At 33.7% G+C, this 23530-nt stretch overlaps 3 protein-coding genes and 1 pseudogene across 3 annotated transcripts; 1 reads left to right on the forward strand and 3 right to left on the reverse strand.

Moving 5' to 3' along the window:
• The first annotated feature begins 1492 nt into the window (after nucleotides 1–1492).
• Nucleotides 1493–4634, forward strand: LOC124909767 (annotated as a pseudogene).
• A 997-nt stretch (nucleotides 4635–5631) lies between these two features.
• On the reverse strand, nucleotides 5632–7564 carry LOC124945300 (ataxin-3 homolog). Its single transcript, XM_047485706.1, has 2 exons — nucleotides 7230–7564; nucleotides 5632–6364 (listed from the first exon to the last, which is right to left on the reverse strand). The coding sequence occupies exons 1-2, from the start codon at nucleotides 7467–7469 to the stop codon at nucleotides 5801–5803; spliced, it is 804 nt and encodes a 267-aa protein (XP_047341662.1). The 5' UTR covers nucleotides 7470–7564; the 3' UTR covers nucleotides 5632–5800.
• A 2839-nt stretch (nucleotides 7565–10403) lies between these two features.
• Nucleotides 10404–12885, reverse strand: LOC124909768 (OVARIAN TUMOR DOMAIN-containing deubiquitinating enzyme 3). The gene is made up of 8 exons (XM_047450412.1): nucleotides 12748–12885; nucleotides 12515–12659; nucleotides 11441–11576; nucleotides 11279–11342; nucleotides 11030–11135; nucleotides 10881–10935; nucleotides 10745–10798; nucleotides 10404–10645 (listed from the first exon to the last, which is right to left on the reverse strand). Exons 1-8 carry the CDS (start codon nucleotides 12770–12772, stop codon nucleotides 10502–10504), a joined length of 729 nt encoding a protein of 242 aa, XP_047306368.1. The 5' UTR covers nucleotides 12773–12885; the 3' UTR covers nucleotides 10404–10501.
• A 3780-nt stretch (nucleotides 12886–16665) lies between these two features.
• Nucleotides 16666–19788, reverse strand: LOC124909769. The gene is made up of 4 exons (XM_047450413.1): nucleotides 19591–19788; nucleotides 17891–18109; nucleotides 17366–17626; nucleotides 16666–17295 (listed from the first exon to the last, which is right to left on the reverse strand). Exons 1-4 carry the CDS (start codon nucleotides 19786–19788, stop codon nucleotides 16666–16668), a joined length of 1308 nt encoding a protein of 435 aa, XP_047306369.1.
• Between the last annotated feature and the right edge of the window lie 3742 nt (nucleotides 19789–23530).

The following is a 23530-nucleotide window of genomic DNA, read 5'->3' on the forward strand; positions in this document are numbered from 1 at the left end:
CTACTAATATCATGTAATATTACTCAACTTTCATAACTATTTATCAAAATAAGGCAACGTATGCAATTGAATAAAATTTTTACTTTTTAATGGCACAAAATTGATCAAATTTCTAAAAATATATAATATTATTAGTTATTTAATTAATTAATAAATATATATTATAAATCAATTAATATATTTTATGATTTAGTATATGTAGAATTTTGAGAAAGAAAAAGCGTAAGAATTATATTGTTTGTGATCACTCCATAAGAAGTCTAGTGTTAAATAATAAAAATTATCAGAAAAGAAAATAATTTAAACAATAAATTAAATAAAATCATATGAATTATAATTAATTTGACAACCATCAACAAATCTTCAATCAACTAGAAAATTAATTAGTCCCATAGATTTATTACGGATAACATTTCATTCTCGAAATTGTTTGACTTTCTATAATTTCTTCCAAAGATGATAAGAAGTAATTCTACAATATATTTTTTTCTAACTTTGTAGCCTAAACTTTTTTTGAATGACCCCTAATGATATCATAAAATAAACTGTAACAAAAAAAAAAAAAACTAGAATTGCATTGCAGTTTATTGTCAATTATATTACAAAAATTAAAATATTAAAAAAATGAGATAACAGATTAAGTAGGTAGTCTACAAACACTCTTAATCATTTAAGGAGACGTAGAACTTATAACTGAAGGTTCAAACCCAGAATTTTAGAATTAGCATTCACCTCTTACGGCTATTACTTCTTCTTACATTTCTTAAAATAAAGTTTTTATTAAGTTATTTTATTCTAACTTATCTAAATACTAATTTTCAATTGATATCATAGTCAATTGCATATTTATCTTTTTGTGACATAATATTTCGTAAGTAATGATTTATTAAAAGTGTCTTTCTCAAACACTTTCTTTTTGAAGTGCATTATTTTTTTTATCTTATTTAGGCGTTGCAAACATTATTATCTTACCCCTCAATTTATAAATATTAAATAATTATTTTAAATAAATAAATTAAAATCAAGACTAAACCAAAGATTAAATAATTAAGTAAATTAATGATTGCACTAATTAAATTATAATTAATTAAATTAAGGCCAAAATAAATAAAATAAAATAATTTGAGATAAATGTTGTATACATTATATCCCAAATTAATTCTACAAGAGCTCAAATAGATTAAATAAATATTTTAAGATAAATATTATATCCATTTAAATATCAAATTAATAATTTATAAAAACCCCAAAATATATATAAAAAAAAATTAAAATAGAAAAAGTAAATATTTATGTCTATTTAAATATGTTATATTTTATAGGTTGAAAATAAAGTAAAAGGGAGTAAAAACAATCAATTTCAAACAAGCTTCAAGGCTGAAAAATGATCGTGATCCAGTGTATGTGAAAATAGGTGAAACAGTTGCAATAGACCGCACAACCATTTGATAAGCATCCAGACTTCATCCAAGAGACATCAAAAGAACTAGGGATGGTGATGGGTACTTGTATGCCCGATACCCGTGGGTACCCGATGGTCTGATTCAGATATTCTAAATCGGGTTCGCGCTCAGGGAAGAGGAATGTACCCAATTGAGTACGGGGGCGGGGATGGGGAGTGCGAAATCCAAACCCGATACCCGACTATATTAATATTTATTTATTTGTTTGTTACTAAATATTAATGTGACATTTCACATATCATCATTATCTTTATCATAATTACATAATTTATTTTGTTTTTATCCACACTCACTCTTACCCACACTTTACTCTTTCTCACACATTTTTTTATTATCTTTTCATCTCCAACTATAAAAAAAATATCTCTCTCTAGTCACTTCTTTATCTTCATCTCATTAACTTTCAGCATTTCCTCTCTATTTTCTTCTTCAATTATATTAACAAGAAAGTTGTTATGTTCTTCGACATCTATAACATACTATATAGGTAAATAATGCTTCTATTTTTTTTATATTTCGTTATTACTATTTTAAAGTTATTTATTGTTTTGTTTTCTTCAATATTTTTTATCTTCATTTTAGTAAAATATATAAATTTACACTTTAATCGGGTAATAGGGTACTCGTCAAGAATTGGGTACCCAGCGAATCGGGGATTGAGAAGATATAGAGATATTCGTCGGGTTTGAGGTCGGGTATTAGAATGAAAATCGGGTACGAGAATTGGTACTTCACTACTAGGTGGGTAAAGTACCCGTTGTCATCGCTAAGAAGAACGCATCACCCGCTACAACGGAAGTTAAGCGCTTCTGCGTATCACCAGATCCACTAACGTGCCAACGTCGTTAGCCCGAACGCGGACGAAACCCCCAAACACTAACGGATGAAGATGGAACGTTGTACCCAGGCGCACGTTCGCACTTTTGCTCAAAATGATACGTTTCTTCCTTGACATGCTTTCTTCCTCACGACGAACTAGATGAACACTGACCGAAATTTTTTATTTTTCAAAAGTGGAACTCGGCCGATACTCAACCAAATTAAGTGATTCAAAAACTGAAATGATCACCCTAACATGGTGATCATTTTGTCTATGATCATAGACGCAATCATGACCTAACTAAATGAGAACGATCAAATACATACAAAAGTCATTAATGGTCTTTTGTCTCGAATTTGATTCATTTGATCATTTAATTGACCTTTTCCATTGGCCAAGAAAGAAGGCAATGATCATAATCCTAAGCCTCCAATCCAACTTTCACAAGATACGCCACTAAATTTTCTCAAGCTTTTAAAAATTTTAAAATTTTGTTTAAGGCTCTAAGGTTCGTTTCTCTACTATCACAAAGTTTCATAAAGAGTTCAAGAGTGTTCTTCAACTCAATACAAACTTTTTGAAAAACGAAAAAAAATAAAAAACAGTTTTAAAATATTTAGAATATTTTCACAAAAATATATTTTAATAAAAATTGGATTGAATTTATTTTTAAATTCTAACAACTTAAATTGATAATTTTCAGATGTCTCCCATAATAATTCTCGACATCAATAGTAAGTATTAACTTTTAAATATTATTTTATAATTTTAAATACAAGAAAAATCCACACATGTCTAGAACTTAAAAAATAATTGATTAAATAAAACGTAATAAAACCAAGTTTTCAAACAAATAACCAAAATTTTATGAATTAAAAATCGTTTTTTAACGGGAACGAATAATATAGCGCGAAAGTCATTTTCCGAGTATCACCAAACGTCGAATTTAACAGAATCTTTGATAAAATTACATTTATACACGTATATAAATATTTTTATTGTTTTTAAATTAAAAATTAATTGCCGACTCTTTAAACAAATAGATAATCCTTTTAAAGATGGTTTAGATTTGATAAAAAAAATAATTAATTTTAAAATGTTAAAATTCATTTTTGTCAAAATCTTTTAAATAAAATATTTTCGATACATCGAGGTTAAATAAATTTTTCGGACGTTATAACCCTCATTTTATCATTAATACTTTCCAAGTAGTTGACATATTCAAAAGTGATAATTCCATTGGACTGAGAAACTCACATTTAACCCCTAAAAAACAGTAAAATCAGTTACTAAGTGGGAGAGAATCATGTTGGGGGATATTGCTGGACTTACCACCGGTTAGATAATTGATCATATTTCTTTTTTCATCTATGTATTTAGTTATAATAATTCTATGATAGTTTGCTGCAAATCCAACTGATCTTGTGAAAGTTCGACTTCAAGCTGAAGGAAAACTGGATCCTGGTGTTCCCAGTCAACATTCTGCTGCTCTAAATGCTTATTCTACTACAATAGTGAGAAAGGTAATTAATCTTGTTTTTGAAACCAATCTTTCACTACATTTAAGTGACATGTTTTTAAGAATACAGGACGGAGTTGGGTCTCTTTGGACAGGTCTGGGGCCTAATGTTGCACAAAATGCCATTATAAATGCAGGATTGTGTATTGTACATTGCCTATTCTATTCAATTTTATGTCTGTTTTCTTTGGTTTGTTTTGACTGTGGAAATCCTTTGAAAATTCCGGGATTCACTGATAATGTTGTTACCCATATGCTATCTGGTTTGGGAGCTGGGTTTTTTTCAGTCTGCATTGGCTCCCCAGTAGATGTGGTATGCCCCATTTGTAAATAGTTTATGTTTTCAATGTAGTTGTTGGATGATATTATCATATTAACTTGGGCGGGTTGTTTCTTTAGGCTTACAAGAACACGCTTGATTGTTTCGTCAAGACATTAAAGAATGAGGTAAAAATGTTTCCTGCTAAAAATGTATTGTGCAGGGACCTCTAGCTTTCTACAAGGGCATTCTGCCAAACTTTGGAATGTGATCATGTTTCTAACATTGGAACAGGTGAAAAACACATTCATTTTTCCTTGCTTGGATAGTCACTATAATAAGCTTTGTTTTGTTGGAGATGGAAACGAAATCTCATCCTATCCGCACCAAAATGCATAATAAGAACCCTACTGGATTTCTTTATCAAATGTTTTCTCTGTTCATATTGATGCTCCGTTGTTTATGAAGTTTCCTAATATCAATTTTTATAATCATTATCCATTTGTATTTCATCAGGTCAAGAAAATTGGAATCAGAATGAGCCGGACAAAACCCCACACTAAGGTAGCCTAGTGATAAAGAATCGGCTTAAGAGACCAAGAATTCACAGGTTCGATTCTGAAAGCGCTTTGAATGAAAACAGATGTCAGACCATAGTTGTCAATAAAGTTTTTCATGGCTATAGCGTAAAGCGTAGCGAGAGCTATTTGAAAATATAGCGTAAAAAACATGTAAATATCAAAAATAAAAAACATCACAAACCATCAATTCTTAAACTAGAAAAAATTCAAAACATAATCTAAAATTCATTGTCATCATTTTCTTTTAGAGAAAAAAAATAGAAAAGAAAAGGGAGAAAAGAGAAGAGTCAAAATAATTTTTTAAAATTTTGGAGATATTAAAAGTCAAATCATTAATATTATATATTTTTTTTAAAAGCGTCGCTATAAGGGGCAATAGCTTTGGCCCTATATGGGCTATAGCGATAAAAGCGGGGCTATTTAAAAGTGCGTAGCCTATAGCCCCTTATAGCTACAAGTGGGCGCTACGCTATTCGCTATAGCTACGAGCGCTATTGACAACTATGGGTCAGACAACCTCAGATGTATTTTCTTTGGCATGGAATTGTGGTTAACCGGATATTTAATTAACTTTCTTTCTTTTGGAAGACAATAAAACTCTTTAACAAACAAAAACAATTACAACTTCTTCTTGGACAAAGTCAGCCAAGTTTCTGCTTTTCCAAGATCATTGTCCTAATTGCAACCATTGTTCAAAGACAATCTTCTCATCTTTCTTCAATCCTCATATTTGTTTTTGTATTTAAGAAGTAGGAAGTAACACGATTCCTAAATTCATGGAAATTAGGGCATTCTTATTGGAAATCGAACTAATGTTTGGTCTTTTAAACAAGACTTTATTAGCCTCGTGAGTTTTTAACTAGGACTATAAACACAAAAGTTGCCTCTTCTTCCATGGGGTAAAATGCCTTGAGAAAAATTTGATTTGAACCAACTGATGAAAGGTCCAAATGTTTGGTGGCATATCAACAGACAAATATTCCAAAATCTGGCAAGTAAACTCAAACACAATCCTGATTGTTTTCCAAACTTTGATAACGTTTGTAAACATGTAAACTACAGAAAACAATAACTCAATAAACAAAGGTTCTGTTGTGTACACTGAGTCAACTCATTGGAATGGATTTTGCAAAAGAAGTTTCCAAAATCAAACTAACCTTATGAGGATGATGTATCGGTTTTGGTCTCAGCAGGAGCAGGAGGAGGACCAGCAGCCGAATCCATCAAGCTAGCACGAATAGCCGCATTCAAATCCTCCTCTTCAGCAGCCGTCATCACATCCTCATCTTCAAACTGAAACTGTCGCTGCTCAATTTGGTTATTATTGTTGGTTCTACTAGGGGCCGCCACTCTCGAGGATTTGATTATCCGATCTGCATCTTCAGGCGATAGCCATTGACCGAATCCAATGGTGGAGGAGTCGGAAAAAGCTATAGGGCACTCCTTTGGAAAGTTTCCCCTCACAATAAAGATACTCCAGCCAGAGCTTTTGAGAGAGTCTAAATAGGCTGATAAATAGAATTTCGAGAGATGCTGGGGAGCTGCATAAAGGCTGTCAAAGTTGTAAAACTCACCATTCACTTTCCTTATACAGAACCAATGGTCCTGCAAATGACAAATGAATGCATTTTCAAGTTCTGGCTCGATCTGGGCCGGCTCCGCTGCTGGACAGTCTAGTGGAATCACCTGCAGATCCCACACCTCTAGTGCTTTTTGCAATACCTGCAAGAAAATTAATATCCGAAACTCAATCCAGATACGTTTTGTATGAAAACTGTCTGATGAATGAGATACTGGTATAGATACATTAAAAGAAACAAAATATTTAGTTGTATTTATGATCCAATGCTTTTTTACTAATGACGTTGTGAAGTTTTTGGCGTAGACTAGATTCTTCAAGTAAAAGAACAAACAATAGTTATTGAATCATTCAATAGAAAGGACTTATCCACGTGGATACTCATCATAGTTGCGATTAATACAATATCATTCGGTTTGTCGTATACATAATAGTTTTTTAACACTTTTTATCCATCTTCCACCGTTCAGTTATAGATCAAATTAATGTTATAATAGAGAGAAATCACACATAAATATCAATGTTCATATAAGTCTTAAATCAGTAACTATGTATTCACAACCCTCAAATAGTTTGAAAACGCATATAACATTCTGTAAATGATGATCCAATTGACAAAACATTACTACAGAAGACAAAGGTTCCAAATTGCAGGACTAAATAAATCTTCCTAAATTCTTTCAAAACCTAATTATCCAAAGACAACTTAGTTCACAACTCCTATCAAACCGGTAATTCAATGATCATGTTGATGTTTGTTCACAGCTACCATGGTCATAAAGACAGCCTTTGTCTACACATTGATCCTAACTAGGTTACGAAAACTGAAGACTCGTCAAAATATGTTGATACCTACCTAAAGCTTATCATTCTCTGGAATACTCCATTTTCAAATAGCGCAAGTAAACAACATCCAACAAAATTAAAAATTTCTGGCAAATTCTAAAGTTATATAGTGATATGAATGAAGTACGGGAAAGAGTAAAGGATAAATGATGATGATCGAACCTGTATACTGAAATCACCGTCTAGAGAAACATTGTGAGATTGGCCAGAAAGCAAATCACCGCCTCCGAGCATGACCTGTTGCTCCTTACGGTCAAGATCGGAAGCGAGGGCAGCCAAATCGAATTCAGAGAAGAAAGGACCTTGTAGCACCGTATTGACGCAATGAACAGCGCATAGCTTCGATTCCTGAACCTCGTGGTAAATCATACCACCGTTGCTAGGTCCTTCCATAATCTCCATCTCTTTCTATAACTTGAAGATCAGGAAGCCCTAAAATTCTTAATCACCACTTTCTCTCTTTCTCTCTAGTTCCGTGCTCAAATCCTTCTCTCTTTTCTTTTTCTTGCAGATGATATTTTCACTCCATCTATATATATATATATATTTTTTATAAAATATATTTTATTTTATTTTATTAAATATTAATATATTTTAAATTTTTTCACCAATAACCCATTTTTTAATAATTTATATAAAAACAAAATTATTTGAATAATTTAAAGAGTAATGATATATAAAGCACTCTTATACCGCACCTACCTCATTTTGAAAGAAAGAGAAAATATATATCTTAAAAAAATACAAGAGAGAAAAATATTTTTTCTTTTTTCTTTCAAATGAGAAATGAGTTAGGTGCTATGCGAAATTGCTGTATAAAGGTATTTAATGTATATATCATTACTCAATTTCAAATTATATTATTCAAATAACTCAAATGTCAACTTATACAAACATTTTAAACAATGAAATGTCAACTTAAAATCAACATCTTAATTAGATTGACCCATTTACATAAAAGTTGAGTCAATAAGAAGTCATGAATACTTGTTCCAATCTTTAGCTCCCAATTTTCGTGGTAATAACGTAATAAAAAAAATGATTTTTCTATTAGAATAAGAGAAATAACATATTAAAAAAAAAAAGAAATGATTAGGAGAGGGAATTTGAGTGAGGGAATGATTTTTCTCTCTTCTCTCTTTCCTCCCACTTTTCCATTTTCCAACCAATGAAGGTAATGTCAAATCATTCCCTCTCTCATTCCCTCTTTCTATCACTCCTCTAAAAAAAAATTAGTTTTTTTATTAAGTAATTGTTTCTCCTGAAAAGGTACCAAGAGAGCACGGCAAAATAGGAGGAAGGATCTGCCCCAGTGATTTGTGAAATATGAGACTTTCTTTAACAACGGAAAAATATATGAGAATAATCTTTATTAATATGAATTGATGTTAGTCAATGAATTTAATCCCGAAAATGCAATGTTTTGCACGAAAAAGTTAAGCATAGAATCGTTAGAATTGTGAACGAGAGTTGCAAGGTAATTGAAAATTTCTCAATAACAAAAATGAATCTTTTAATGATCCTAGTATATGTTGAGAATGAAGTTATACAAGAAAGTTTCGAATTATAATGATCATATTATGTTGAGAATGAAGTTAATTGGGTATAAATTAGTTAGGGAAAGAACATCTTATGAGTTAAAATATTTTCTATTTGAAGATTGAGGATGCAAGTTTTGTAACGGGTTATATGTCATGTGAACCATTTTGATAAGTTTCAAATTATAAAATTATATTTTCTAAGTTAAGTTATTCTTCTTTTACATTTTCTTATCAAAATATTATTGCAAATGATAGTTTAGGAATCTCAAATAAATGGCTTATTGGTTAAGTGCTCCATATCATATTTGTAGCAATAATTTCATTTTGTGGCATTAAAAGACTTGTCAAATAGACAGATGTTTTTAATGAAAATGATATAATCAAGATTTTTAGTGAACTCAGTCTTTAAAATGTAATATTTGCACCATATTTTAAATATTATCCTATCAATTTATATGCTTACCTGATATATATATATATATATATATATATATATATATATATATATATATATATATATATATATATATATATATATATATATATATATATATATATATATATATATATATATATATATATATATATATATATATATATATATAAAATTATATTAAGTTTGCTTACTTTGTTTTTTTTTAAGACACTTGGTTGTTTTTAATCCCTACGCATCTTAAATCTAAAGAAAAACAAGTAAAAAAATAATTTACTCATCGAGAAGTTTTAACCTAATTTATTTTTAAGAGATTAAAATATTGAATGATATTGACGTCTATTTCATGAATTTCAAAGTCGACACTAAATTTCAATTTTTAATCATAAACTAAGAAAAAATAAATTGTGATATCGTTTGGTTACAAGTTTGGTTACAACGAGGAAATGACTTCAACTACATAGTTCGTCGACACGCGCACCCTAGTCGACAGTCTAAAACCGGTTCTCTACTCATAAAATATATTTGACATAAAAATTTGTAAATCACTTTGCAATAAAATCCTGTGGGCACCTACTATCTTTTATAAATCCCTAATTTATTCAAAAGAAAATAAACATACACGTTAAATCAACAATTAAAACGAAAAACTTACCTTCATGTTCAAAGATTAAATTGACCACCTTAGAGCCCTCGATTTCATCGGGGTCTCAGCTTCAATGTTTAAAACGACTCTAAAATCCTGCCAAAGATATCAATTTCTAAATTATCCGATTGTCGTAAATTTCAACGTCGATTGAAACGTCTTGGAGGCTTTGGTTTGAATCCGATCCAAGAGAGAAAAGTTTTAGTATTTATAGGGAAACATACTCACAAATTAGAGCGAATAATCAAGTAAAGAATAAGCTAGCATTTCAGAAAATTTTAAGATTTTGAGAGAAATTGAGGTGAAGATTTTCAGGGAATGATTTGGAAAGATTTATGATAGTTCTAAAAATTGTGTTGTCGTGCAAGAATTTGGAATGTTTGACCATTTGATTGAGTACTAAAATGCATATTCTCCAGTCAATTAAAAAAAAAGCCCCAAGAGGAACCTAAATCATACCAAATTAGCTTTGCCTGAATATTTCTAAAAATATTTTAGAACTTGAAATTTAAATATGTTACAATGAAGAATTAAATCAGATTTTTCCATGAACAAATATATACATTATAAAGAACAATATTACATAAGAAAAGGAATCAAAATGGGCAAAAATATTTGTGTTTTCTTGGAGAATTGGTCTATCATTCCATTTTCTAAATTCTCTCTCATTTCTCATATATTATATTAACCAAATATAATTTTCTATTCAAAATTTAAAAATGGAATAACTCAAAGTCCTAAATGGAACCAATAAGAATCTTAATATAGATTTCTTCATATCACAAAAATAATTTATAGCTAATTGTTTCATTTCTCATACAAGTAGGTCATAGTGATTTTTGCCACTATACAAAAGCCTCACAACCTTTTTTGGCTTCACTTTTCTTGAACCCTTTCCAAATTCAGCACCATATTCCGCAATAGGGATGAAACCCGACCCCTGCCCGCCCCTTGTATGCTGCAAAATTTCAAGCCAGATTAATTCCACTCTAGTCTATGCATTTTATACTTTATAACCAAATAAGTGTATTTTTTACAAGGGTAAATCAGTAAGTACCTCATGCTCTGGTATGTATACAATGATTGGTTGGTGACATAGCTTTGATAGTACCTGAAGAGAATTAGTTCAACATTGTGAGGATGATGATTCATGAAAGCAACCACACAACACAAGAACATTCAAAGTTACTAACCAGAAGCTCTGATTCTCCTCCCCAAAAATCAGGCCTTCCAATGCGTTGGCAATAACTGAAATCGAAACAAACAATGCATCTCGCTTCTAACAATGTACGTAGCAGAATGAGAAATTTGGATAAAAACCAAGATCTATGTAATTGCTAACCGTTTTAATGATTCCTCAACTGTGATTGCTATCAATGCCTCTTCATATTGACTACGTTCTTTTTCACTATTACATATAACCTCTTTCACAGCCATCCTTAGATCATCTGCAACCCCATGATTTGTAAGCGGAAGAAAATTAATGGAGCGCTATTGCAGGAGTTAAATTCTTAAAAGCTTTGACAAAATTAGCTATGTTAAGTCATTTTTACAACACAAATCTGTATAAATGCCTAATACAGATGAATACCTGCATTTTCTCTTTCTTCCCTTGCGCTAAGTGCTATGCCCTTATTGAATGACATTCCTTTAACCTGAAATCACAAAAATCAGGATCAAATTCAATATGAAATAGGAAATGGAATATGAACTTAGTTGAACATCTGAAGATCACAAGTAGTTTGCAAGCTACCAAAGCACGAAAAAGACACCGCCCATCGCCAGTAACTTTCTGAACTGAGTAAAACTGCAGTTTCTTCATTGCATGTGAGCTCCCATGACTAGACAACAAATATAAGGATCTTAAGCCACTGAAACTCTTGAGTAATCACACAAACACTAATCTAAACAATAGAGAATAATATGGTAGATGAATGAACACAAGATTGTGACACTAATCTAAAACAATAGAAAATAGGGTGAAAGAATTAAACACGAGATTTAACAAGGTTCAACTAACAATGTCCATATATCCCGAGGGTCCAATATTCCAAGTAACCCTATTGATTGATCATTTGAGGATTTAAGTGGTTTTGTTTGATATTGCGCACCCATTGATGTTTCCTTCTTTGTTTGTGTAACTCGTGACAAATCTTGTGGTGACTTGTTTTTTAACTGGTTATTTCTCCATGGAAGATGTAACATTCGTCTTGATTGTGGTGTGTAATGAAAGTTTCGTTTTTTCTTAAAGAAAATAAAAAATACTCCAAGGAACCATAGCTTACAATACGAGTACAAACAGTAACGATGACTAAACTATACCTTGCCCCAACCCACTAATACAGAAACCCTAAAAACCCTTATGTGTTATGAGCCACACACCCACAACATAAACTATATCCAAGATGCCAATATTGAATAACTAAACTAAATTGAAAAGGATCATCTTCCAGAAACCGCTAGTTCATATGAATGGAGTTCACTAGTTCTGGAATTCAATGTTAATTCCTGTTTGTTGGTTAACTGCTGATAATACTAGCTGTTATGGTGATATCACTCAAGTTTCAACTATTTCAAACAGATTAGTATCACTACTACAAGTAAATTGCAGTATTCATATCCTTCAATAGAAGTAACAATCTGAGTACTTGAAAACACCTTCTTAGCTTGTAATGTTCCAATTTCCAAATAGACAATTAGGCACAAATGAAGCATCAGAGTACTCAGCAAACAAACTTCTTACATCCAATGAAGAATTAGTGTAGGGAATTTGGAACAATTTTCAGGTACCAGTGAAGAAATAGAACAAATTAAACAAGGAAGGTACCTGATTCTAGCGAAGAATGTATGGCCGCGGCCACTGAGAAATGAAGCAGGAGAAGCAGAAGTTTGAGGGGTGAAGATTGAAGCAACCGGAGAAGATACGAGCTCGAAGGAGGCGTGGCCGTGTTTAAGCTGCTCGAGCACTGATTCTGTCAAGCGACGAACACAAAATACGATTATGGGTCGGAGAATTATGAGAAAATGTTATGGATGAAGATGAATAAAGCTGTTTATTACCGTTGAAACGTTTGCCGGCGGCCATGAGATCAGCCGGAGAAGAAGACGATTCTACAGAGGTAGATGTTTGTAACTGTTAGTACTCCACCGAACGAATATGATGTAGCCGTCAAACGAAGATTAAGAAAGACATGTCTCTTGGAAATTTGAGGAAATGACCCCAAAATAGGGGCATATAGCCGATGGTGCGGCGTTATACATTTTTCTGCCGAAAATACCTCCATTGCGTCACGCACCCCCGGTTGCGTGATGCACCCGAGGGCATTGTGAAAAGTCCACAATGCCCTTACTATATAATAAAAAAAATGTCAGTTCTTTTCATTTCTTTCTTTCTTCTTCTCTTTCTTCACTTCCCTTTCTCCTCCTTCTCTCTAAAAAAGACAACCACCGACCGACGAAGACGACGGCGGAATCTCTTTCTCTTCCTTCACAATGTCTCTTTCTGCTGCTACTGGTATTCTTCCTCCTTCCTTTATTTCTCTCTTTCCACGCTTTGTTTGTTAGGGTATAGTGATTAGGGAATGAGTAGGTGGAATGGCACCGTCGCGGCGGAAACCGGGTGCGTAACGCAGTTGCGTCACGTAGTTGCGTAACGCAGATGCGTAACGCATCCCAGACCATTTATAACTATTACTTGAATTTCATTGTTACGGTGTCTCTCGATTGATACTATCATTTTTTCAATTGCAGCTGAAGTATTTACTGACGTATTTGTTGTGTACAATGGAGAGTGGCAAATTGCAGCCAATGGTACTAGGTCTTTCTCTGCACAATCATGCAAAATTATGGATATACCCCAATGTACTACATTTGCTGAATTAGTTGATATAATCTATGAGACGATTAACATGCAAAAGTCTGCATATGATTTAGTGATTAAAGTCATGTATGATCCTTCTGCAAAACTTCCCCCTGTTGTTATTGAGGGAGATAAAGATGTGGGCATGTATTTATCACGGTTGATATCGGGTCGAAGTTCGTCATCTTCGTCACCACTTTGTGTCTCATTAGTAGAGAAGTACCCAAGTCAAGATAGTACACTACCAATCATTACTCAAAAAACTATATCCGACGTTGTTTCTCGAGTTGTGTCTCAACAGATTTTATTTGAAAGTGAAAATGAAGGAGGAGGAGAAGAAGATGAACGGGCTCATCATGAACGCGTTATTGACTTTAATTATGAACGGGTTAGTGATTTCCAAGCTACTACTAGTCCTGCATCAGCAGTTGCACGCACGCCGCACCGGTCAATACCTACACCAATGGGTACACCATCTAGTGCAAAAGCGTCAATGGGTACACCATCTAGTGCAAGAGCGTCAATGGGTACACCATCTAGTGCAAAAGCGTCAATGGGTACACCATCTAGTGCAAGAGCGTCAATGGGTACACCATCTAGTGCAAGACCATCAATGGGTACACCATCGACAGACCCTACAGACGTATCACCGACAGACCCTTCAAATGCATTGGCGTTAATTAGTGAAACCGTATTGGAAGTCGGTACGTTATTTGATACTAAAAAAGAACTTCAACTGACGCTATATAAATATGCGATGACTTATCATTTTGAATTCAAAGTGAAAAAGTCTCGAAAACATCTTTGGTATGTGAAATGTATGGATGAGACATGCAAGTGGAGCTTACGTGCTGTGAAAGGTAAGTTTTCCGAGATGTTTGAGATTCAGAAATTCAATCGACAACACTCATGCTCAGTTTTGTCGAGACCGAAATAAAAAATGCAAACACCGGCATGGGTTATTGGGCAGTGCATGAAGGGTAAGTACATGGACCATCACCATAACCACTTGCCTAAAAAAATAATTGAAGACATGCAGTCAGCTTATGGGATGTTTTTAACTTATAATAAGGCTTGGAGGGCAAGGGAAACGGCTTTAACGGATACGAAGACGAGATCATCAACTAATTCCTATGGAAAATTGCCTTCATACCTACACATGTTGGAGAAGAATAATCCGGGTACCATAACAGATATTCAGACAGACGAGCACGACCACTTCAAGTATATGTTCATGTCTCTAGGCTTCTAAATTAGGGGTTTCAAAGCCTTCTGTCGTCCCGTATTGTGTGTTGATGCAAGTTTTCTCAAGCACACAAGGTGGGAGGTCAACTATTGGTGGCTGTTGCATTGGATGCCAATGAGCAACTGTATCCTGTTGCATTCGGCATTGTTGATTCAGAGAATAATAACTCGTGGACTTATTTTATGCAAAAACTTAGAGAAGCAATTGGATTAGTTGATGATCTCGTCTTCGTATCCGATAGACACTCAAGCATAGCCAATGCCTTGTGTGCTGTTTTTCCAGAAGCAGACCACGGTGCGTGCACATATCACATAAAGATGAATATTAATGCCAAATTCAAAACTGATAATTGTCATGTCGAGTTTGATTTGGCTTCTCGTGCGTACACTATCCCCCAATTTAATCGGTTTTTTGACAAGATCAGGGTTAAAGATCATAGGATTGCTGCCTATTTGGAAGAAATTGGGTTTCAAAGATGGAGTAGAGCATATTTCCCCGGTAAGCGATACAATCAACTCACAAGCAATTATGCAGAGAGTTTGAATAGTCAGAGCAGGGAAGCCAGAAAGTATCCAATTTCAGCAATGCTTGAGTCTTTAAGAACAACATTACAAGGGTGGTTTAATGATAGAAGAGAAAAAGCGTCTAACCACCAAGAATTTTTATCTCCAACGTATAAAAAGTTATTATGTGATGGTTTTGAGAAAGCAAGATTCTATACTGTATCATCCCTTAACCGATTTGAGTTGTATGTGCATGATAATGAGGCACATTATAAAGTCAATTTGAAGGACAAGGACTACACTTGTAGGGTATTTGAAGTCTCCGGTCTTCCTTGTACACATGCACTGGCTGCTGCCCGTCACAGGAATGTGGTTCCTTACGACTTATGCTCAAGGTATTTAATCGTTTTGAACCTATTTATTTAACCTATTTTTAATCGTTTTATTTTCCTTCTCATAGGTATTATACAACTGTATCTTAGTTGAATGCATATGCGGAGACATGTTATCCGATTGGTGATGAAGAGAATTGGGATCTTCCCGATATTATCAAACAACGCGTGTGTCTAAAACCACCTGTGAAGGTTAAGAAAGGTCGGCCACAAACTAAACGTAGGACATCCCAAGGTGAGGTCCGTAAGGTCCCGAGACGATGCAGTTCATGTACAGGTCTAGGACATAATAGAGCAACATGCAAAGCAGTGATGCCTGCACCGTCTACCGCAAGAGCATGAGCCCTCATCATCTCAGCAGCATGAGCCCTCATCATCTCAGCTCTACGAGCCATCATCTCAACTGTACGAGCCATCATCTCAATCTTACGAGCCATTAGCTTAGAATGAACTTGTTAGTGTTGTGTTGTGGTGTTAATGTTGTTTTTGTAGACTTATTACCAAGTGTCTTGTGTGGAGGTGTTAATGTTGTTTTTGCATCAAGGATTCAAGGATACAGTAAAGTGTATTGTAACAAGGATTCAGTCAATGTTGTCTTTGCATTCAGTGAATGTGTAGTCAATGTTGTTTTCTGGTGAATGTAATACAGGGACATGGTGCATTCAGATTACTGCTAAAGTTTTTGATTGCATGACGCCGCTGCGTGACGCAGCTGTTTGACGAAACTGCGTGACGCAGCTGCTTGACGAAACTGCGTGACGAAACTGTGTAACATGGTTTACATTAGTGCAGAACCTATTACATTAGACATGGTTTATATAACTGTGTACTTAAGGCATTAAATTAATTGCTGCATAACCTATTACAATAACATATATAACATTAACAACGTTTGATATCATTAAATCAACCGTATTACAAAGGTTTGAGATTAACATTACAAAAATTTGATATTAGTACAAAAGTTTCATAAATAACCTATGGATCTACAAGTCCATGAAATAACCTCACTGCCCACTTTTCTCTCCAAGTTTTCATCTCATTTGAGGTCACTTCTGCTAGATTCAGGTTTGCAGTCAAGTACTCAATATACATTAGTACAAAGACACCACAATCTCCACTCTTAGTTGCTTTGGGAACTTCTGACTCTGGAAGTCTTGTGTATGGCAAAACGGAATCAGGGTTGAGCAAAGGAAATCTTTGTTTATCTTCAAGAGGCAATGTCTTGTCAAATATAACCGGAATCATTTCGCACATCGGTAGCACAAACTCATCAAGATTAGCATAACATCCAGGATCGCAGTCATATACGTCTACGCGCCATTGCTGTAGACGGACAACACAAAGTATCCAGTGGACGTCTTTGATGTTCAAAGGAATATATATATCATCGCATATTTTCCCACTAACCCTAAAGTTGTTTTCATTGCCGAAGAAGTATTCGAAAAAGTTTTCAATGTCAAACTCAATACGACTTTTCTTAAACTCAGGGTAATCAGTAGTGAACCTAGTGTGGAGCCAACAATCTCCAATAAAGAAGTTCTTCTTATATGTCTTTGGATATAGCCAAGCTCTTCTTCTCAGAATGAAGCAACCTGCATCGATTTCCTACACGAGAGAAAAACATTTAAAATACAATCTGCCAATCTAAAATTATTCTAACATGAATATTACTTACATCATCATTCAGCCAAGTGAACCTTTTTAGCAATCGGCGAAATAATGCCTTATCACCTAACGTAGTATGGAGCTCAATTTTTGTCTTGTCAGTTGTTGGATCTTTAAGCCATGTTTGCAATTGATGAAGAAGTTGATCGTCATATTTTAGAAGTGGATTGACGGTGATAGGATCTTTTAACTTGGGCTGTTTCAGATTAGGGTCGGTGAAATCTGGATCATGCTTCGGCCTCCTATTTCTTCTCGTGACCAATATGACTTTCTTAGGAAGAAGAGGAGGAGTATTCATTATTTTCAGTTCATCTTCATCATTTTCGTCTTTCTTCTTCCCCACCTTCTTCCCCACCTTCTTCTGAAAAGTCTTTTGTATAGGCTTTCTCTTCACTTCTTCTTTCTTCTCCCCTTCTTCTCCAATCTCCACTTCTTCTTTCTTCTCCCCTTCTTCTCCAATCTCCACTTCTTCTTTCTTCTCCCCTTCTTCTTCAATCTCCACTTCTTCTTTCTTCTCCCCTTCTTCAATCTCCACTTCTTCTTTCTCATTCTCAACAACTGCCTCTTGAAGAACGTTCTCTATCGGCGGATCCTCAACAACATTCTCATTCTCGACAACAGCCTCATGAATAACGTTCTCTATCGGCGGATCCTCAACAACATTCTCATTCTCGACAACAGCCTCATGAAGAACGTCATCTATCGGCGGATCATTCTCATTCTCAATCTTCTTCTGCTCCAATTCAACATTGTCCTGCAAAATGGCTCCATTATTAACCTTCTCATTCTCCTTTTACTCCTCTTCTTCATCGAGAATGTCATTCAGACCAATGGCATTCTCCTCTTCTTCGTCACAAATGTCATTCTGCTTTTCTTCCTCTTCTTCGTCACGAATGTCATTCTGCTTTTCTTCCTCTTCTTCGTCACGAATGTCATTCAGACCGATGTCATTCTCCTTCTACTCCTGCTACAAAAGTGAAAAGAATTTATATTCAGGATGCGTCAAGCAGCTGCGTCAAGCAGCGGCGTCAAGACATAAAGTAGTAAAAAACAGAAAGCTCTAACAGAATTACCTGGTTGGTGACATGGATGGCGAACTGGTTGCTTAGACTGAGAATCATCTTTTCAAACCTCATAAAGTAGTTTTGTTGATTCAATTTGATGTCTCTTATGTCTCTCTTGATCTCTTCGACATCTTTCTTTATCTCTTCGACATCCTTCTTTATCACTTCGGCATCCTTTATATGAACATGAGATGTCGGTGCCGGTTCACGTGTAGGTGATGATGGAGGTGTTGAAGTTGCAGATGGGGGACTCATGTTACGCAGGCTACGACGCTTGATGGCTGCTTTGCTGGGGGGGATATATCATCATATTCAACCTTCCTCTTCATCTTGGAAGGTTGGACAGTAGTAGGTTCTTCATCAACATCTTCATCATCATCATCTTCATCAACATCTTCATCAGCCTTTCTCTTTTTTCCCTCATCAGTAACTCCCTCAAACAAATCATCGAATGAATTGTTAATGTGTTCAAAATCCTCCCCATTGTACAAACTCGTCTCCTCGGAGGACCTTCCATCTTAGAAAACACAGCGCTATTAAAGGCAGATTGTACCTCCTGAAATGTATTCTTCCTTTTGGATTGATACAACAGTATCCTTGGGCAAAAAGGGCCATCAACGTCTTTCCTTGTGGCGAATTTAGGGACCAAGTTTTGAATGATCTCATAGCTCCACACTTGTAGTGCTAGTACAAACCCATACACGTTATAAGCAAAAGAATTAGTAACTCCACTCCCTTTCCTGGACATATATACGGACCTGTGGTGTTTCATGTCCTGGTCAAGACCCCTCATGGTGAATCTAAAGGACACCTTCCCCCATGGAAATCGGAGGAAATCTTCAACATCTTCAACCATATGGATGATTTTGAGATTTAAAATCCGTTTTGGGTCATATGAGAAGAGGTACTGGTTAATCAAGCAGATCAGCCCGATCTTCCATGCGTCTTCCTTATCGGTGCATTTCATGAAAATAGATTCCAAATCCATCATTCGAATTGACGTATTCCTTTTGAAATATTTTATCAGCAAGGGTGGACAACCTCGGCATTCATCTTTGTATATAGGCAATCTGTCGAAGTTGAGGCCTGTAATCAATGCGTACTCTTTCAGACCAAAAGTATATTCCTCCCCATTAAAGTTGAAAATCATCCTATTCAAATTGGCCTTCACCTTCCGACGCAGCAACTGATGTAAAATGGTCCCTGAGAACAACAAGTCTGGGACTCCTTTCAATAAATACTGAAATTGGGAATTTAGAGCCCTCTCCATAAGACCCAGTGCTTCAAACCTATCAGATACTTTTTTCAGGGCTAGGACAGATTTCAATGAAATCCTACCAGGAAAATCATAAACCGTGAAGTCTGCCATCTACAAAAGGGAAAACAAAAACAACAATGTTTGTGAAAACCTTTCACAACAAATATAAACAAACGAGAAGAAAAGCAACCGTCAAAATAGCTAGAAACAACTGTCAGATGCGTGACGCAGCCTGCGTGACGCAACTGCGTCACGAAACTGAGTGACGCAACCGCAAGACGCAACCCAACCCATAAACCGTGCATGAACCATTTGAAATCAAGAAGCATCCTACCCTAATCTCTAACATAAAACATGCATGAACCGTTTGAAAGCAGGAAGTAACCTACCCTAAAACCCTAACATAAAACATGCATGAACTATTTGAAAGCAAGAAGAAACCCTAAAACCCTAACATAAAACATGCATGAACCATTTGCAAGCATGAAGCAACCCTAAACCCTAAACCCTAAACTATGAATGAACCATTTGCAAACAAGAAGCAACCAACCCTAAAACCTAACATGAACATAAATCAATGAATGAACGAACCATAACATAAACCAACATAACTAAAACTAACCTGATGAAGTCAATGAATGAACGAGAAGACGAAACGAGCAGGAAGAGACGTCGAGGCAGGTGCGTCGTCGGGTGCGAGAGAGAGAGAGAGAGAGCATGAATAGTGCTCGAGGCTTATTTGGGTTTTTATATAAAATAAAAATAAATGTGACGCATCGTATCCTACTTGACGCATCCGAGTTGACGCATCCGAGATGACGCATCCGAGTTGACGCATCCTAGTTGACGCATCCATGTTGACGCATCCGAGATGACGCATCCATCTTGACGCATCCATCTTGACGCATCCTGCGTGACGCATCCTACCAAACAAACAACCTGCATTCAACGAATCAGCGAATCAATGAGGAACATTCTGTAAATGAAATATACACGAACTGAATAGGAAATCGAAATAAACAATAACGAAATAAACACAAAATATAGTGGAATGGTCGAATGAAATGTTAATTTGTTCGAAATCCTCAGCGCTGTGCAAACTCGTCTCCGTTGGAAGTTCTTCGAAGCTATAGGCCGTTGAATATGGTGCCATGGTCGACGGTGCCTCTTCGATTCGTTCTTCAGCGCTGAAAAAGAAGAGAAAATCTTCTCTGCCACCATTAGGGTTCACGGAGGAGCGGAAAAGACGGGGAAGAAAGGGGCTGGATGAGAGAGAAAATGAATCGAAAATGAAAAAAAATTAAGTCTTTATAGGGTTCAGGGTGCGTCACGCATCTGGAGGGTGCGTGACGCATGGGTATAATGGTCATTAAAAAGTTTGGGGGTCATCAGCGCTATAAAAAACATGGGCCCGCACCAAACGCATTTAGCCCCTATTTTGGGGTCATTTCCTCAAATTTCCCTGTCTCCTTAGAGATTTTTGCTTTTTCAAAAGAACCTTCATTTTTATTTAATAATAAATTAATAGATGAAAAAAAAAATTGATAAAATTAATTAATAAATAATATAAAATAACATCTATAAAATTAAAACAAAAAATTTAATAATTTAAATATCAAGTATTTTCAGTAAAAAAAATTAACAATAATTACATAGTCACTTGAAAGACAAACTCATTTGAGTTTCTAAACGACGGGTATACAAGTAGAGCAAACCAAATAAATTAATAAAATTGTTTGGAAAAAATCTCGACCAAATATTTTTATCGACAATTAAAATTATAATTAGTCGATGGTTGATAAACAACATCTATAAAGGTCATACCAAATGATAATTGACTACTTACATATATGGTCGTGAGAATTTTATACAAATTATGAGAGGATAACATGTAAGAGAGTCTCTATATGAAAGATCAAATTAATAACTTTTTATTAAAAGAATAACTTCCGATTTGATTATTTGTCTCATTTGTTGTTAATAAGGGACGGACACAGACTCGAAAATGGGTCACCAACACAATCAAAGTGTATGAGCTATTGATAATTTTATTTGGATTACAGAAATATGAGATAAAAAAAATTGATCCGACTAAATATTTTGTCGAACCGAACTAATCACAACATCAACTCAAATTTGAGGGTCGAAAAAAACAAACACTCTCCAATATTAGAAAAAATAAAAAACACTCAAAAATAAAAAATTTCAATTTATTTTTGTTTAGAATCATTCATTTATATTAATTTTTTGGATTTATTTATTTTTTTTAAATTTGAAGAGACAAAAATGATAATGATTTTGAGAAACATGAATTCTTTTAATAAAAAGACTTATGTTTGATTAATTTAAGTTAAATAACTCAAATCGTACAAGACTTAACTTTTTTTTTATAAAAAAATAATTCTCATTAAATTCAAATAGAAGTTACATATTTAAAATTAATTAGTAAATAATACAACATTATATTTATAAAATCAAAATAAATAATTGATAATTTAGATATCAAATTATATAAATAATTTACAAAAATAAAACTCTCAATGAAAAAGATCTAACGATAATGCAATTTATTGAGGGTTCCTCCAAAGACAAATTTATTTTAGTTTCTAAACAATGAGTGTTGAAGTAGAACAAGTTGAACAAACCAATGAAACAGTGTCAAAACAATCTCTACCAAATATTATGAGCGATAGTTAAAATTGTCCTTAGTCGATGGTTGTTCAACTAACGTCGGAAAATGTCTTGTCAAGTGAAAATGGATTATCCTACATATATGACCAAAATAATAGAAAAATTCATACAAATCATTAAAAAATACTTGTAAGAGGTACTACATATGAAAGATCAACTCCGATAAATTTTTATTAAAAAATGAAATATAACTTTAAATCTGATTATTTCATCTAATTTGGTGTTAAAAAGGGAACGAACACAGATTAAATAACCAACACAATTGGGGTGTATGAATAGCAAACGTCCCACCAATGATTTAAAATGCTAAAAACTTATTTTATGGAAAAAAAATTGTAATTTATTTTTGTAGTGAGAAAATGTAGAATGTTTGTAGGCTTAACTTTTATTAACGTAAATAGTTTGCCTTTCATAAATTTAGGTGTTGAAATATTATTTTGTTAGTTTATTGATTCACCAATAGTTTTATAAATATAAAATTGTGCATCGAATAATTTTATTATAGGTTGGATTTTTCAATTTTATTTTTATTAATTATTTTAGTTATTTCGTAAGAGTCGGTGTTTAAATGTCACGGATTCGATTCTAATTTTTTTTATAAATGTTAGGCTAACCTTTTAAATTTAAAATAAAATAAAATTATATAGCATATAATTCTTTTTTTTAATGTAGACTAATGATCAATTTAAAAATTAAATTCATGATATTTTTATCTCTTAATAATCACTATTTGTTACTTTAGCTATCTTAAAAAAAAATATATAACATATATATTTTTTTGGTATGATCTTAATATCATTGAATAATAATCTTTTTTTAGACTATTATGATAAAATATATTTTAGTAAAAAAATATCAATAAATTTAAAATAAAAAATATAAATTTATTAATTAAAATAGAAAGTATTTTAAAATACATCTTTTATATATATATATATATATATATATTAACAAATTAAAAAATATGTTATAATCAGATTTGGTTTATCTTTAATCTTTAATTTTAGATATCATTTCAATTTGATCCCTAATATGAAACCATTGGTAAACAAGCAATTAGATAAAAAACAGTTGTAGACCAATAAATGAATTGTTTATCTACCTAAAAATCACCTAATCCTAACCAAACCCTTTTAAACACTATTATATTACATATTTTTTT

This window comes from Impatiens glandulifera, chromosome 7 (genome assembly GCF_907164915.1).
Source record: "Impatiens glandulifera chromosome 7, dImpGla2.1, whole genome shotgun sequence".
Taxonomy (NCBI): domain Eukaryota; kingdom Viridiplantae; phylum Streptophyta; class Magnoliopsida; order Ericales; family Balsaminaceae; genus Impatiens; species Impatiens glandulifera.